The 16,635-nt window shown below is 54.3% G+C and overlaps 2 protein-coding genes across 3 annotated transcripts; both read right to left on the minus strand.

The window, feature by feature from the left end:
• Positions 1-1,285: 1,285 nt before the first annotated feature.
• C1QC (complement C1q C chain) lies at positions 1,286-3,660 on the minus strand. Of its 2 annotated transcripts, none has more exons than XM_080564260.1 (3): positions 3,397-3,660; positions 2,568-2,757; positions 1,286-2,311 (listed from the first exon to the last, which is right to left on the minus strand). In XM_080564260.1, exons 2-3 carry the CDS (start codon positions 2,746-2,748, stop codon positions 1,755-1,757), a joined length of 738 nt encoding a protein of 245 aa, XP_080420386.1. In that variant the 5' UTR covers positions 2,749-2,757; positions 3,397-3,660; the 3' UTR covers positions 1,286-1,754. The 2 variants fall into 2 exon arrangements, with proteins under 2 accessions (XP_080420386.1, XP_080420385.1); XM_080564259.1 differs by having other exon boundaries at positions 3,404-3,646.
• A 1,206-nt stretch (positions 3,661-4,866) lies between these two features.
• Positions 4,867-7,274, minus strand: C1QA (complement C1q A chain). Its single transcript, XM_080564265.1, has 3 exons — positions 7,123-7,274; positions 6,106-6,277; positions 4,867-5,961 (listed from the first exon to the last, which is right to left on the minus strand). Exons 2-3 carry the CDS (start codon positions 6,266-6,268, stop codon positions 5,393-5,395), a joined length of 732 nt encoding a protein of 243 aa, XP_080420391.1. The 5' UTR covers positions 6,269-6,277; positions 7,123-7,274; the 3' UTR covers positions 4,867-5,392.
• Between the last annotated feature and the right edge of the window lie 9,361 nt (positions 7,275-16,635).

Consider the following 16,635-nt stretch of genomic DNA (forward strand, 5'->3'; position numbering starts at 1 on the left):
GGATGTGGCATGGCCTGAGCATCTATCACCTTGAAACCAACCCCCAGGTTCTCCTAAATGTTGTGAATGGAAGTGATTATACCCTGCAATAAAAGTGTTTCCAGTTCCATTTTCTGTTGGTGCCCTTTGGAGGTAAAGCGTAGACCACTGGGAGGAGAAGAGCTCTCCTCCAGTGTGCAGTGTGCCACCAAGAAAAAGCTCCACTGGGTTTTGGTGGGTTCTGTAGCCTCCACAGACATCAGCTCCTTCTCTGCGTCTCTGGGAGGCCTCTTGTGCTTCCCCTGCCCTGTCCCTTCCATGTCCCCTGTGGGTAACACCCTTCCTGGTCCAGGTCCCTGCAGAGCTAACCCTGCACCTCTGGGCTTTATTACCCCTCGTGGAAGTCTTGCTTGGTGGCACCAAGACACACACCAGCCTGCTCCAGTGGGGCAGCTCACTGTTGTCCTACCACACCAGGAGGAGGTGGCGGCACATGTCCTGGGATGTGGCTCAGATCCCTTCCCCAGAGGGTCACTGCAGTGCTGAGTGGTCACTGAGGGTGACAGCAGAAGTCACCAAGGAAGAGCTGTTTCCCAAAGCCATGTCCAGTCAGCCCCTTTCAGCCAGGAGCTGGCCACCCTGCACTATGTTGCTGTGAAAACTGCGGTCTCTCTTGAAGGAGTTTCTTGGGTTCAGCCCAAGGCTGGGTTTTCTCTCTGCCAACCCCCTGCTATTCCCTGTTGCTATCATGCAACACCCTCAGGCACCCCTTGGCCATTTCTTCCCAGTTAGCAGCGACGTCTTTGTCCCCGGATGAATTTCTGGTGCCTGCACTGTGCAGGTTGAGGTGGCGGAGCCCTCTGGCTGTCATCTGAAACTGGGGAGGGGGCAAGTGCCTGGTGAGGCTGGGTCCCTGGGGATGTCCCAGCTGCCTGACACCTGGCTACAAGGCTTGCTGTGTGGGCAACTGAATTGCATCCACTTGGATGGAAAGGGCCCCTTCCTGGGGGCGTCTTGTCCCCCTTAAGTGAGCACTGCTCAAGGGGAGGGCCCTCTTCCTGCTGTCGGTGCATCTGAGGGCCCTACCGAGTGAGCAAAGCCAGCGTTGTGAATGGTTTGTGATGCTCACTGGTGCTGAGCACAGCCCAGACAGTGAGGGCTCAGGGACGTCCAGACATCGTGCAGGCAAACAGACAGATCACATATACACGCGCTCGTGTGCATGCCACAGCCAGCCAGCCAGCCACACATGGGCCCCACCTGCAGAAAGGCAAATCACGAAGAAAAAACGATGCTCGGCCAGGCATACTGGGGAAGAATTTATTGACACTTTCCACAACCAGCTCACGGCAAAGCTGTTGCTTGCAGCCTGCTCCAGGACCCCTGACTGTCCCCGGTGCATCCAGTGTGGGAAGGGGAGAGACACAGAAAGACCCTTGAGCCCTGGCTCCAGCAGCACAAGGTAACGGGGTGTTATCAGGGCAGTGCTTGGGAGGTGGAAATGTTTTGCTGAACAAGGCAGTGCCAACAGGACTCCAGGGGCTCGGTGCTGTCACTGCAGGCGCAGATCCAGCTGGATGTGCCTGGCCGCCTTGTTCAGTGACTGTCTGCACGCAATCCCCAAGCCAGGGGATTGTGGCCGGGGCGGACTCGCTTGCTGGGGCTTCCCACCCAGCAGAGAAACCTGGGGCATGAGCAACGGCCTGGCAGCGAGCAACAGAATTTGCAGGGCAGGGCAAAGGGCTTGGTGTGCTGGGCTGAGCTCAGGTGCTCCCCTATTCTGGGAAGAGCAGGAACCCCGAGAAGATGCTGTCGGAGCCACCGATGCCCACCATGCCGTTGTAGTCGTTCACCTCCAGCCAGACCTCGTTCCCAGCCTCCAGGTGGAGGAGAATACCACCCGAGCTGACCTGCATGGTGTTGGTCTTGTGGTCACAGAAGCTGGCCATCTTTCTCATGTTCTTGTACAGCATGACACAGAGGTTGGCTGTCTGTGAGCTGTGGAAGACGAAGTAGTAGAGGCCAGGGACCTTGCAGGTGAACTTGCCTGTGGTGGTGTTGTAGTCGTTGTTGGTGTTGGTGATGATGTGGTTGAAGACCACGGGGATGTTCTTTAAGGGGTGCTCAGCAGTCTGCCTCGTCACTGAAAATGCCGACTGGTGCTTCTGCTTGTAGCTGCCTGGCATGCCTGGCTCTCCGGCAGCGCCCATCTCCCCGGGGTCTCCAGGGGGACCAGGGGGACCGACGGGGCCGGTCTTGCCTGGCAAGCCAGGACTGCCTGGCTCCCCTTTCATACCCTTGGGGCCTCGTGTAGCAGGAATGGCTGGGATGCCTGTGGAGCGGTGGGGAGGGAAGGAGTTAGTCACAAAGAAAGGGACATGGGGAGAGGCTCCCCCAGACCCTTTCCCTCAGACAGAAGAGGGTTGTTTCCTCTCCTTCTGCCCCGTCTGCAGATTCTGGGAACATCACGCACTTCTCCAAGTGCAGGGACACTGCTCTCCATGACCGGCAACTAAGGCAGACCGGCCGTGGCAGAGTCAGTGCCTGTCGTTTGACAGCCTTCATGGTTCCCCTCTTTGCTCACTCACCTGGCTCGCCTTTGGCTCCCTTCAGCCCATCTCGGCCATCCTTGCCTGGCACACCCGGCGTGCCTGGCAGGCCTGGAGCCCCATAGCAGCTGTGGGAGGGATCTCCGGTCACTGCAGACCCCAGGTGCAGAGGTAGGAGAGTGAGGGCCAGACAGAACTGCTCCCAAAAGCTCTGCCTCATTTTGGGGCTCTGGAGAGTGGAAAGGGAAAGAAAGTGCTGGGATGAGGTGCCATGGCAGGGCGGCTTTCAGTCCATGAAGCAAAGGAGGCTCAGTGCTATGAGGGTCACAGCAGCTGGAGCCTTCAATATTACCTTCCCCATGCCCATTGCCAGTTGGTGTGGAGGCCAATATGTGGAAACAGACCCTGGTATCATCACCAACCCCAGGGCAGCCGCTGATGGTACCAGGGGGTTAGACTTTCAGTCTGGGCAGAGCCATGAGGACTTGCGGTATCCGCTGCCAGCCCCAAGCTCTGCTGGTTCAGCACCCCCAGGTCCCCTGCAGACATGCACACCACTGCAGAGCAGTGCACCAAGCTGCCCTGAGGCTGGAGCTCCAGGCTGCACCGAGCTGATCTCACCCTTCCTCCAGCAGCAGCAGCCTGCCTTTTTCTGCACAAGAGGATCGAGTTCCCATCAGCTGGGGATCTCCCAGCACAGTGCCTGGCCCAGGGGAATGGGTCTTCCACCGGGGAGGAAAGGCACGCATGCCCCCACGAGACGTGAGCAGCTGGGGTGCCTGGCAGCGCTTCTGCCTCCTCCACAGCACCCAGCACTGCACCGTGCTGCCGGACCCGTGCAGCCCACCCCAAAGGAACTGTACAGCACCTCTTACCTCCAGCAGGGGAGCAGGGTGTGGGATCCTGCGCTGTGGAGCCCTGTGTGTTGAGGGCACTGCCTGCTGGCTCTGCACGACCTGCGTCTCTCTGCAACACCCTCCCGGAGGAAGTCACACAGTTAGGAAAGAGCCCGATAGGGACACGCAGCCCCTTACTGGCCCCCATCCAAGTTTCACATCCTCCTGCCTGATTATTTTCTCTGAGCAAGCATTTCCCTGGCTGTCCTGCAAGACCTGTGCTTGTGCCAGGCTTTGCCACTGCAGCGGCAGGGGCTGGGAGAACAGAAGTACAGGCGTGGCTGGACAGGGAACTTCTGCTGAGTCTCCAAGAGAAAACGAGAGTTTATGTTCAGTGGAAGAAGGGACAGGCAATTCGGGGAGAGTACAAGGATGTTGCCAGCATATGCAGAGAGAAAATCAGAAAGGCTAAAGCCCACATGAGCACAACGTGGCCACTGTGGTTAAAGATAACAAAAAAATGTTTTTACAAATATATTAACGGTAAGAGGAGGGCCAAGGAGAATCTCCATCCATTACTAGATGCAGGGGGGAACATGACTACTGAGGATAAGGAAAAGGCTGAGGTTCTTAATGACGTCTTTACATCTGTCTTTACCAGCCAGACCACTTATCCTCGGGGTACTCAGCCTCCTGACCTGGAAGTCTGGGACAGGGAGCAGAAGAACCTCCCCACAGTTCAGGTGGAAACAGTTAGAGACCTGCTGCTCCACCTGAGCTGTCACAAGTCCATGGGGCCAGGGGGGATCCACCCGGGGGTGCTGAGAGAGCTGGCAGATGTGATTCCTGGGCCACTTTCTGACACCTATCAGTGGTCATGGTCATCCGGAGAGGTCCCTGATGACTGGAGACTTGCTAACGTGATGCCCATCTATAGGAAGGGTTGTAAGGACGACCTAGGGAACTAGAGGCCTGACCTCAGCGCCAGGAGAGGTGATGGAACAGGTCATCTTGAATGTAATCACGCAATGTATGAGGTACAATCGGGGGATCAGGCCCAGCCAGCACAGGTTCAGGAAAGGCAAGTCCTGCCTGACCAACCTCATCTCCTCCTGTGACCGGGTGACCCGCCTGGTGGATGAGGGAAAGGCTGTTGACATAGTCTGCCTAGGCTTCAGCAAAACCTTTTGACATAGTTTCCCACAATATTCTCCTGGAGAAGCTGGCAGCCCATGGCTGGGACAGGCACACTGCTGGGTTAAAAGCTGGCTGGGCGGCCGGGCCCAGAGAGTGGTGGTGAACGGCTGGTCCCAGAGACTTCCCCCGTTCCTCCCTGTAAGTGACGGCTCCGCTCCTACACTCAGTTCCCTCCCGTCCCACCTTTGCAGCTGGTTCTTAGCTAGAGACAAGCTGGGATCACTTCTCTCCCTGGGCAGCTTGGGACAGCCCAGGACATCAAGAGTGTGCTGCAAGTGCACGAGTAGGAAAGAGAACACAACCAGTTGTCGGGGAAGAAGAGGTTTATTTGTACTGATGAGGACAACGTGAGAAGTAACACCGGCCTTGCACCAGAAAGGCATTTACAGTGGTTAGTGCAGCAAAAGCAGTGGCACGCAGTGATTTCACGCTTGGGAGCAAAGAGCCAGAGAACAGCCCCAGTGACAACTGATCCCCTTTGGTGCAGGGTCTGAGCACACAGGAGCTGAAAGGGCTATTGGGGCCAGGAGTCCTTGGCCTCCAGGAGGCAGCAGGATGGTCTGCCTGGATCCCACAAACAAGAGCAGGCTCATCACAGCCTGGAGGGAACTGCTAGGGAGGTCTTGGCACTGCAGCGGCCACCCGCAGCCTGGCTGGTTGGTGATACTGGCAGAAGCACAGGACCTGGCTGGCTGTTAAATTTGAGGCCATTGCCTTTGCTGTGATAAAAGGCCGCTCGCAGGGCTCAAACACACAGAGGCACGCACACAGCAATGCTCTGATGCTAAGCAGGTTAGCTCTGGGCTGGCAAGTCGTGAGGTTGGTGGTCCGTCAGCCCGTCTGTGGGAAGAGCATGAAGCCGCTGAAGACGCTGTCTGCCTCGGAGCCGCTGTAAATCTGGCTGCCCTTCACGGGGTCGGTGCTCACTGAGACCTGGTCACCCACGGCCAGGCTCAGCACGCTGCTGCCCGAGTTCACCTGCAGGATGTTGCGGCTGTTGTTGTCGCAGAAGCTGACCACGCGCTCCCTGTTCTTGGTGATGCTCAGGCAGAGGTCTCCGATGGAGACCACTTGGAAGGCAAAGTAGTAGAGCCCGGGGATGCGGCAGGTGAACTCTCCGCTCTGGGCGCTGTAGGAGTTCTCCTGGTTGGTGATGACGTTGTCGAACACCACCGTGTTGCCCCGGCGCGTCTGGGACTTCCGTGAGGCAGAGAAGGCAGGACGTGGCTGCTCCAGGATATTGCCAGCCTTTCCCTTGGCCCCTCTCAGTCCTGGCTGCCCTGGCAGCCCACGGGGGCCAGGCGGACCATGGAAGCCCCGGTTTCCTGGGTTGCCAGGAGGCCCAGGCTCACCTTCATCCCCTTTGGGTCCCCGGATGCCTGTCCTTGGTGCCGCTTTCCCTGGGGAGAGACATTGAGGTGATGTTCGTGCCGTAGCTGGCATGCCTGGCATCGCCCGAGCAGCTCCTGCAGCCCACTCTGCTCCTGCCAAGAAGCTCGAGGCTCCCAGGCCACCCACACCGAGCATCCCTGGCTGCCCCTTACCTGGTTCTCCCATGTCACCCTTCTGCCCTGGCCTCCCATTGAGGCCAGGGACCCCGGGGAATCCGTCTTTGCCATCCGGTGCCCGACACACCTCCTCCTCAGGCAGGGCTGTGCCCAGCACTGCTGCTAGGGTGCCGGCTGCCAGCCAAAGACCGAGACGCATCCTGCCTCCCTGCAAGCACAGGAGAGGGGGAATTTGGGATGGAGGCAAGATCACAGCAAACATGCACGTGGTGCACACAGTGACAGATGCACCCTGGACACAGACATGCAAGTATAAACGTGTGTTTTCATCCAGACATGGACATGTGCCATGCACAGACACAAGCGTGCATGCACAGACCCACCATGCCACCTACGTGTTGTCTAATTCAGGTAGCCAGACACCACGTTGGAATGTTGAAAATAATTTCCCTGTTTTGTTGTGTGATCTGAAATCACTGATGTTACTGAAAAGCTCTGACACGTGCCCATGGCAGGGCTGTGGGAGAGACTGGGACGCAGAGCAGGGCGTAAAGCCTCTGGTGCATGTCCTGGGGATGGGTGGTCGCACAAACTGCATGAAGAAGTTGTCTCCTCCCGTGTTCGGGGAGAAAGCACTGATGTATGGGGCAGCAGTCCCATAGGATGGAGAGCACAGGTGAGGAAAGGGTGTAAAGAGACACAGTAGAGGAGAGAGAAACACAGAAGGAATAAACAGTAAAAGGATAAAAAAAAAAAAAGCACGAGAGATGTAGGTCCCCAACACGCGGACCTGGAAGAGAGGAGGGATGTCCTGAGCACATACCAAAGCCTGGGACAATCAGTCTGGGAACGGCCTGCAGAACCCAGCAGTGTCCACATCCACATGGTGGAGTGAGGACGGATTTACCCCTCTGCATCACCTTCTCCCCCTTTTCCTACTTCAGACTCCTGTGGAGGCTGGGGGACAAGTGGAATAAGGATGAGGACAGGGAGCTAAAACTGGAGAGAGGTGGCAGAAGAGGCATGTGTCCCCAGCTGTCCGGGGTGACTTACCTCCTGGCAGGGGTGAGAAGGGAGCAGTGAGAATCGGCAGCTCTGTTTGCTGGCAGCTCTTCCTCAGGAGCAGGGGGGAAGAGAAGCAGGGGGCGGGATGTCCTTGCATGCACAGAGGTTTACATGGTTGCAGAAGAGAAGTGCCAAGTTTCGCTTCTTTCCACAGTTCCCTTTCCGCCCTCGACCATGGATGTGCCGGTCACAGCGAGGGAACAGCCTGGTCAGCAAAAGTGCTGGCCCCTCCTGGGACCTCAGAGAAGTCCAGCAGCACGGGGAAACGCCAAGGTGGAGGAGGCCCAAAGGCACGACAAAGCCCTGCTGCTGCAGGAGGTGGCCGCTCCAGCGGCCACGCAAGGGATGCTCCGCTCGGGACGGCAGGCAGAGCACGGCTGCCTGATGCCCAGCCTCTCCTCTCTTGCCAGCGCTTCCTGGGGTTCCCCCTGGACGTGATCCAGCATCTTCTCTCCCAGCCTGTTCAGGAAAATGGCTCTTTGGGCGCTTCTGATGCTGCCTTTTTGCAGCCCTGTTCCTTTTCCTGCTGGCTTGGCCTGACAGAGACGAGGTGTGCTGCCTGCTGCTGGCACTGCCATCCCCTGCAGGGTGCTGGTGGTCAGGATATGGGGCGCGGTGGCATCCATCCAGTGGTACCCAGTCTGATAAAAAGGCCGGAGGGCATGTCTTCTGACAAGAGTCTGAGGACACGTTGTTTGTCTAATTTGGAGAAAAGGAGGCTGAGAAGTGAACTCGTGGCTCTCTACAACTTCCTGAGAAGGAGAAATGGAGAGGGTCTCATCTCTCTGCTCACCAATGGTAGGATCATAGAATCAGAGAACAGCTTGGGTTGGAAGGGACCTTAAAGGTCATCCAGTTCCAACCCCCCTGCCGTGGGCAGGGATGCCACCCACTAGATCAGGTTGCCCATGGCCTTGTCCAACCTGGTCGTGAACACCTCCAGGGATGGGGCATCCACAGCTTCTCTGGGCAGCCAGTGCCAGTGCCTCACCACCACCCAAGTGAAGAGCTTCCTCCTAACCTCTAATCTAAATCTCCCCTCTTTTAGTTTAAAACCATTCCCCCTTGTCCTGTCATTATATGCCCTAGCAAAAAGTCACTCTCCATCCTTTTTATAAGCCCCCTTTAAGTATTGAAACGCTGCAGTGAGGTCACCCCAGAGCCTTCTCTTCTCCAGGCTGAACATCCCCAGCTCTCTCAGCCTTTCTTCACAGGAGAAGTGCTCCAGCCCTCTGATTATTTTCGTGGCCCTCCTCTGATCTTGCTCTAACTGCTCTACATCCTTTTTGTGCCCCAGACCTGGACGCAGGCTTCCTAGCAAGGTGGTTGATGTCCCATGCCTGTCAGTATTAAAGAGGCATCTGGATAATGCCCTCAATATTATGTTTTACCTTTTGGTTAGCCCTAAAGTGGTCAGGCAGGTGGACTCAATGATATTTGTAGGTCCCTTCCAACTGAACTGTTTTGTGCTATGCTATGCTATGTTATGCTATGCTACGCTGTTCTAGTAAAAAAATCAACCATGGAGACTCTTGCACACAAAACTTTGCTCATCAGTATATCTCCGTTAATAATTACCTTTGGAGAACTATCACTGAGCTGGTCTTTAATTCACATCCCCTCTTAATGCAATATAATACACATTTTTAATCAAAATGTCAAGCCCATAATAAATCAGATGCCCAGAAGAAAAAGCAATTTTATTCTATCAACATAGTTCCTGTGTCAAGTAGGCCTGTAATCATGTCAAGAAAAGACGACGGGTGAGTTTGAAAAGACCTACCTTACAAAAAATGGTGTTTCTGGACAGTAATTGTATTTCTGCCCTATTGCCCTTTGTTAATATACAGCCAAAATGAGACCACTCCATCATTTCGTCCAGGGTTGATGGATGTCCTGGTGCTCACGTGTCCTCTGTCCCTGACTGTCCCCTTAACCTCACTTAAATGCTGAATTACGAGGGGCTGGCCACGGATTTCCAGCATCTCATGGAAGCTGGTGTTGGGCCGGACAGCACCTCCTCCAGGTCCTTGAGCCCCCCGAGCAGCGCTTAGCCCCATTAGCTTGAGTCGGGGGGACGTCGTGGTTCAGCCAGGTCTTCCTTGCCCATCTTCTGAGCGCCTCCTCTTGATCTGCACCTCGGACACCCGTGGCCCAGGGGAGCTGCAGGCCGCGGTGGCCACCGAATGGCTCAGTGCTGGTGGCTTCAGCAAGCCACGAGGTGGCACCGCTGTCTCGGCCACGCGTGGTGGCGTCGCCCCGCAGGTGGCCGAGATCCCACAGGCCACATCTCAGGATGGCCGGCTGCACGGCTGGGATAAGCACGTCCTGCCACAGCACCGATACATCGCAGCTCGAGAGCCGGAATAAATCAGCTCCCCGCTAGGTCCACAGATGCGTTTCCCTGAGTCTGGGAGCGGTTTGGCACCCCCCGAGTGGTGTTCCTTCAGTGAGGGCCAAGCTGGTGGGAGGTGTGAGGGGCAGCAAAGCCCTGGTAGGTTATTTCTGGAGTGACAAGAAGCCTCGAGCTGGTGGTGTAGCACCGCTGCTGACAGGCTCTGGCACACAGAAGGGGTTGGGATAACGGAGGGAAGCCCCAGGGGACGTGAAATGGCTCCATGCCCAAGGCAGACAGGAAAATAGGTGTACGTGGGAGAAGCTCGAGGATGAAAGTGCTCTGCAGAGCACTTGGTGGTCCCACATCCAACCCCAGAGAGGACAGATCTGTGCCCTCCTTTGCCTTCTTGCTGCCCTCTTGTCTGGTGGTGCCAGGCAAGATAGGTCAGTGCCAGCCCAGCCTTGCAGCACTTCATGGAAGAAAAATTACCCCTGCAAAGCCTCCTCCCTGTGTTCCCAGTGCTGGCAAGCACACACGAGTTGCCTGACAGCAGACAACAGGGAGAGATGCACCTCTGCTGCCTTCCCTGCTGGGGATCCCCCGCAGTGCTGAGCAGTGATGGGCAGGAGCTCTCAGAGGAAGATAAATCAGGTAGCTAGCACCTACCTGTCACTGTGCAGGAGGCAGTGACAGAGACAGGTGGTGGACAATCATCAGCGCTGCCAGGTACCGCACACATCACCACTTTCACTCTCTGGCATCCCGATCTGCCTCCCGCACCTGCCGGGAGTGTGGGACTGCTCAGAGCATCTGTGTGTCTGCAGTCGCTGATGGCTTCACAATGCCTGAATAACCGAGCCCCTTCCACTGGAAAGCTGTGATTTTGCTCTTGTTGAGATGGCCTGTCCCAAAATGCCCAGCCTTGCTGACCACCAGATAAACTTCCTGCAAGGTGTTACGATGTTGGCGTGGATTCAGAAGTGTCCCATGTTTCAAACAATGAAAAAAGAAGCCGAAATGGTTCAGGTGCCCTGGAAGGATTTCCTGAGATGCCAGCTGAAAATCAGGCTGCACGGGTACTTGACACTCAATGTGTAAAATGTGTTAAATGCTGTTCCAGGAGAACATGACAGATGGCTTTACACAGAGCGCGTGCGAGGGACAAAGACAGGTATAGGCTTTAAAAGCCAGAATTTCATGCTCTAGCCCTTGCTTACTGTCTCCTGGCATTGGTGCAGATCCTTGTTGGCTCATGGGTTGAGGGGAGATAGATCAATGCTGAGCTGCCCTGGGCAACGCTGGGAAAGCTTGTCCCATCCCTCGTCTTCTTGGTCTATGCTATGGGTGTCAGTGTTTTTCATTACTAGACATCTACCGGTTAATTTGGCTGATTGTTTACCATTCTTTAATTTATCTACTATTTATTTATTCACTTGTGTAACAAGCACTTTCAGACTGATCACTTTGGCATGTAAATGAGCTGCTCTAGTGCTTGTCACTGAAATTTGTAGATTGGAAGAGTTTGCAATCAAACACAGCCAGAATCTAAATTACAACGTTTCAGGCAATAATAGCTGGGAGAAGACGGGCAGGATGTACCATAAATAAGACGGGATCAGAGTAGGGTGCCCAGAGCTATACTGTCAACATGCCAGGAGCCCCAAGGCATGCAACAGGAGTACCTGCTTTGCAGTGCCAAAGTGTGTCTGGCAGGGCTAGCACTGCTTTGGGGCTGGTTCCCCAGGGAAAACAGAGGAAGCAAAATGGTGGGAGCTGGCCTGTGACCAAGCATTACTTGCACTGGTCTCTGAAGAGGGCTGGTTAGCCTAGCATGATGAGAATTATGCACACACAGGACAATAAGTGGTGTTCACCAGGCATAGTGCTATAAGTCCCATTAGGGTTTGTGAAAGGACCTGAGAGATCTCATTCCCAGCTGCTTGCTCATGGCAGGAATATTTCCAACACTAAATCGAGGTGATCATTGCTTTGCCTACCTAATTCTTGAAAACCCTGCAAGGACAGAAATCACCCACCTCTCTGGAGACGTGTCTCAAGACTGAACCACACAACAGCGAGGAATTGTTTCCTAATGTCCATCCTGGATCTTTTAAGATGCAATTTGTGGCCACTGCCAGTTGTTACATCATTTAGCACTGACGTGGAGTGTTTGGCTCCATCTTTCTTGCAATTTCTCCCAGGTAGCTTCAGTTGTGGTTATATCCCACCTTATCCTCCACCTCATCTGGCTGGCTACAGCCCAGAACGGGTGCCCTGCCAACCCCCCACCCCCCAGTTGGTAATAAGGATGAATAATTTCCCTTGACCTACTGGCCACAATCCTCCTAATGTAGCCCAAAGTGCAGTTTGTCTTATCTGTGGTTTGCTCACGTTCAGCCTGGTGTCCACTGCTTCCCACACCAACCCTTCCCTGCTCCAGCAATGAGTTCCCAGCTTGTAGTCTGGGGTTTTTCCCACCCCATGTGCAGAAGGTGGTGCTTATTGTAGGCCAAGAAGAGAGAGCCCACGGTACCTTCTGAACATCCTCAAGGATTTAAAAACTGGCTTGAGAAATACAAACCCTAGTCCTTCCTTCCTTTTTTCAGCTATTGGCTTGATGCTATGGACTCAGGAGACAAGGCTCTCTTGGAGACTCCCTGGACAGTGTGATGTTCCCTTCCAAATCCAAAGTGATGGACGTGACGGAGGGGTGTGTGTAGGAAGGGCACCGGGTCCTTGTCTCTGGGCTTTGTTTTGACTCCCCAGTCCTGACTATGTGGGGTTTGCACTCCTTGGGGCTGTCAGGCTAAGGCAGGACGGTCCTGAATCCTTCCACAACAGAGAGATGAAGACGGGGAAATATCAGTTGCTTGTCTGGCTCTCGCAGAGCCTGATATGCCCTTACGGAGGGCGATGCCTGGGTGAGTCTGACAGTGTCTGAAAATACACCAGGCACGGACGTTTTGTCCCAGAGGAACAGGGGTTGCCGTGCACCTCTTTGCAGTGACACCGTGATTCCCACTGGGCTGAGGTGCAGCGTGCACCTTTCCTCGCACCCCACTGCTCCCTGTGCACAGCCAGGCCCCGCTGCTGCCACAAGCTCTCCTGCCCACGCAGCAGATTATTGCGTGCCCCTCCCAGGCTCCTTTCTATGCCAGCGTCTGGCTTTCCTAACATAATGCCTCGAAAATGGAGTGGAAGTTTCCTGCAGGCTAGTGTTAGTATTAACTGGGTCAGCGGCAGCTGGAGGTCCCTGCCAGCTGGAGACTATTACAACTTATTTCTGTTACAACTCGCTTACCACGGTAGCTTCTCCAGGAGCTCGGCTTCCTTCTAAGTGACCTTGGCTGCTGGATCGATCTGAAGTTACAAACTCACTTCTCACGTCTGCTCAATTTGGAGGGCGTCTGATTGCTGCTTCGGAGGCTTTGATTGCTTTTGCTTCTGGCTGGTGGGACCCCGGCTGGTGCCTTCCAGGCACCATTAGCAAAACTCCGGCTTAGCAGATTTGCTGAGGAATATCCCGACCAAGCCACAGGAGGGCAGGGCAGAGCAAGGCCTGGTGTTTTCAAAGCAGCCTGTGATGGGCTGGAGGGATGCCTCCTTGTCATTGTCCCCTCTGGGCCACAACCGAGCTCTTCTGTAGCAGACACAAGGCTTTATTCTGGTTTATTTATTTTTATCTGGGCTCTGGTTCCCCGGGCAAAGCAGCACCAGTGTGATCCTCACGTGTGTCGAATCCTGTAAGGCTCTTTCGTTAGCTCGACAGCTCGTTAGCCTCTGCGGGCAGACCCCAGCCTCTCTGCTTCTGCTGTGCTCGACCAGCCCCATTGCTTTCCGATGAGGAGACGGCCCATTCCTGGCCCAGGAGGCCACTTTTTCACTCGAAATTGTATTAACTATTCTGGATCCCCTCCCACAAGCATTGCCTGGGTCCTCTCCCCTCTCTCTGCAGGCAGAGGTCAGGCCTGTGTCCTTGCTGCCAGCTCAGAAGCAAATCGATTGGCATCTTCCAGGATGCGATTGCAGTCCTTGGTGAGCCTGCGTGGGAGGCAATCACGTGGGCCCGGCACGGACGGTCGGGCCTGGAAGTTATTCTTCACTCAAACTCTTAATTTCAGAGTTGCACTGAGGGATGGGAAGACTCCTGGCTTCTAATTAATTGCTGAGTTCCCCGTAGTTGATGCAATTTACTGCCAACCTGTCTTTTTTATTGCACTGTGAAGAAAGTCATTCTGTAACACTATTTTCTCGAACGCCCTGGTGAGTGGCTGTAAGACATGCCCTGAAACTCATCCCCAGGCTCTGTATCTGGGGAGAAGTTTGTACCAGGAGACAGAAGAAGCCTGTGGTCTTGTGCCCTATCACCGAAATGTTCACACAGGACGTACCAGGGGACCCACACATGGCACCGGGGGAGCATGGCCTGGTAGAGGGCCTTGGACAGTGGGCCTTGGTCTTGTGGAGCTGAGCCTGGTGAACACAGATTCCCTAGCATGAGGACGAGCACAGTCCAACACATGTAAGACCCTACAGCTGGGCATTTTGCATTACATGGAATAGATGTTGTAATTTACAGTTCAGATTCATCCTGTAATTGGACATATTCATCCACATTAATCTTCACGGGGAGGTGCTGCCGTCCCACCTTCTGGTTTCGGGATCCTGGGGATGGGCAGATCAGGCAACAATATTTCTTGGTAGCTCTAATCCTGGTAAGCCCTGAGCTGTTCAAATTAATTTATTTGAGGAAGCCAAATGGAGCCTCTCATTTGCTGCAACTGTACAAGTTTAGCACGTTGTGTCTCCTGTTCTCAGTCCTGAGCTGGGCAGGCTCCCAAATCCACTAAAACTGCACACGGTAGGATTGGTGGAAAATAGTCCGTGTCTCTTCTCAAGCAGCGACTATCCTGCTTTGGTGTAATGTCTCCTGGGTAAAGCCATATCCTTGTGCACGGAGCCATGCTGTTGTGTCTTGCTGGGGCTTAAGAGGGGATTTTACTGAGCCCTTCAAATTGTCTCACTCACTAATTAATGACTGGGTTTCAGTTTCGGAACATGCACTTAGATAAACTGCATAAGTGCATTTCATTAATCTTAATTAATGATTTAAATACTCAGAAGCCCCTGCTAAGGCCCTGTGATTGATGACAGCTAGCTGGCTGTATCATCGTGCTTTGGTCCTTCGGCATCCTTGACTGTGCAGTGGGGATACGGGCACTGATCCTCCTTGCTTTCCCCTTGCCTGCTGCCTTCAGATCCAGAGGTCACCTTTCAGAAATCGTTTAGTGACAATTCACACCTTTTGCTAGACAGGACATCCTCCTGAATTTAAACCCAGCATGTCTCTGTGCAACCACAGAAGCAATGCATGCCAGTTACTAGGGTTGATGAAAAATAGGCTTTGCAAAGAACAGCTGTGCAAACTGGGCAAAGAATTGCGCTTCAGGCCACTGCAAAGCAGTTTCCTCACTGCTGCAAGGGTGACGGAGCACACAGGGTGCAAATATATTGCATGCCATCCTACTGGACATGGGTAGTGGGTTTGCGTGGCAAGGTTTGTGTAGCAGGGGGCCATAGGGGTGGCTTCTGTGAGAAGAATCCAGAAGCTGCCCCATGCTAGAAAAGGGGCCTGCTGCTGGCCAGAGCCGAGCTAATAAACAATGTTGTTTTCGCCTCTGTGAGAGCGTATATAAGAAAGGGAAAAAAAAAAAAAAAAAAAAGGCAACAGCTGGGAGAGAGACGAGTAAGAAACATCCTTGCAGACAGAACTGCAGAATCACAGAATGTTAGGGATTTTGGAAGGGACCTTGAAAGATCACCTAGTCCAATCCCCCTGCTGGAGCAGGAACACCTGGATCGGGGCACACAGGAATGCATCCAGGCGGGTTTTGAATGTCTCCAGAGAAGGAGACTCCACAACCCCCTGGGCAGCCTGTCCCAGTGCTCCATCACCCTCACTGGGAAAAAGTTTTGTCATATTTAAGACACCTGATTTGGGTGGTTCATGAAAGGCAAGTCCTGCCTGACCAACCTCCTCGCCTCCTGTGACCGGGACTTCAGCAAAACCTTTTGACATAGTTTCCCACAATATTCTCCTGGAGAAGCTGGCAGCCCATGGCTGGGACAGGCACGCTGCTGGGTTAAAAGCTGGCTGGGCGGCCGGGCCCAGAGAGTGGTGGTGAACGGGGTGAAATCCAGCTGGTCACCAGTGGTGTTCCCCAGGGGTCGGTGTTGGGGCCCATCCTCGTTAATATCTTTATTGATGACTTGGATGAGGGAATTGAGTGCACCCTCAGTAAGTGTGCAGATGACACCAAGCTGGGGGGAAGTGTCGATGTGCCGGGGGGCAGGAAGGCCCTGCAGAGGGACCTGGGCAGGGTGGGTCGATGGGCAGAGGCCGTGGGATGAGGTTCAACATGGCCAAGTGCCGGGTCCTGCACTTGGGGCACAGCAACCCCGCGCAGCGCTACAGGCTTGGGGCAGAGTGGCTGGAAAGCTGTGCAGAGGAAAAGGATCTAACCGCAATCTAAATGGTCCTTTGTGGAATGCCCCCACTCAGGGCGAACTCTCAGTCCAGTGTCCTAAAACCAGGCTCTGGAAAGGAGGAAATGTTGCTGTCTGATTGTGCTTTGAGGGCGGTTGTTTGGATCAGACTGAGAATGGATAAATAATCTGCATGCAAAGTGTTTTTCTCACGCACAGCTGGCTCACATGACAGATACAGGAATCAGGCAGCCAGGGAAGGTTTATTATACCTGGGATTATAGAAGTGTCTGACAACTGCTTACTGTAAGCTGGCCAGAGGTAAAGGATGCTCTGCATTTTGATGAGAGTGAGTGAACAGCAGCAGCAGCCAGGGGACGGGCTGCTGCAACCTGCTTTTCCTGAGGATCTGTCACAAAAGTGACTCGGGATATTCCCTGACTGAGGAGGAAAGGGACCCAAGGGCAGATTTCCAAAGTTTTCCTGAAGTTAGTCATGAACATGAGAACCCTCCTCCATTAGGAAAATGAGGGACAGACCCCCATTAAAAATTGCAGCAGCTTGCTTACAGTTGGCAACAAAATGCTGTGCAAGCACATCCAGGCACATCATTACACCAAGTCCTGACTCCGCAAATCATCTTCCCTCGTTGCATTGCGCAGTGGGGCTCCCGGCAC

The sequence above is a fragment of the Anser brachyrhynchus genome, assembly GCF_964034855.1.
Source record: "Anser brachyrhynchus genome assembly, chromosome: 21".
Taxonomy (NCBI): Eukaryota; Metazoa; Chordata; class Aves; order Anseriformes; family Anatidae; genus Anser; species Anser brachyrhynchus.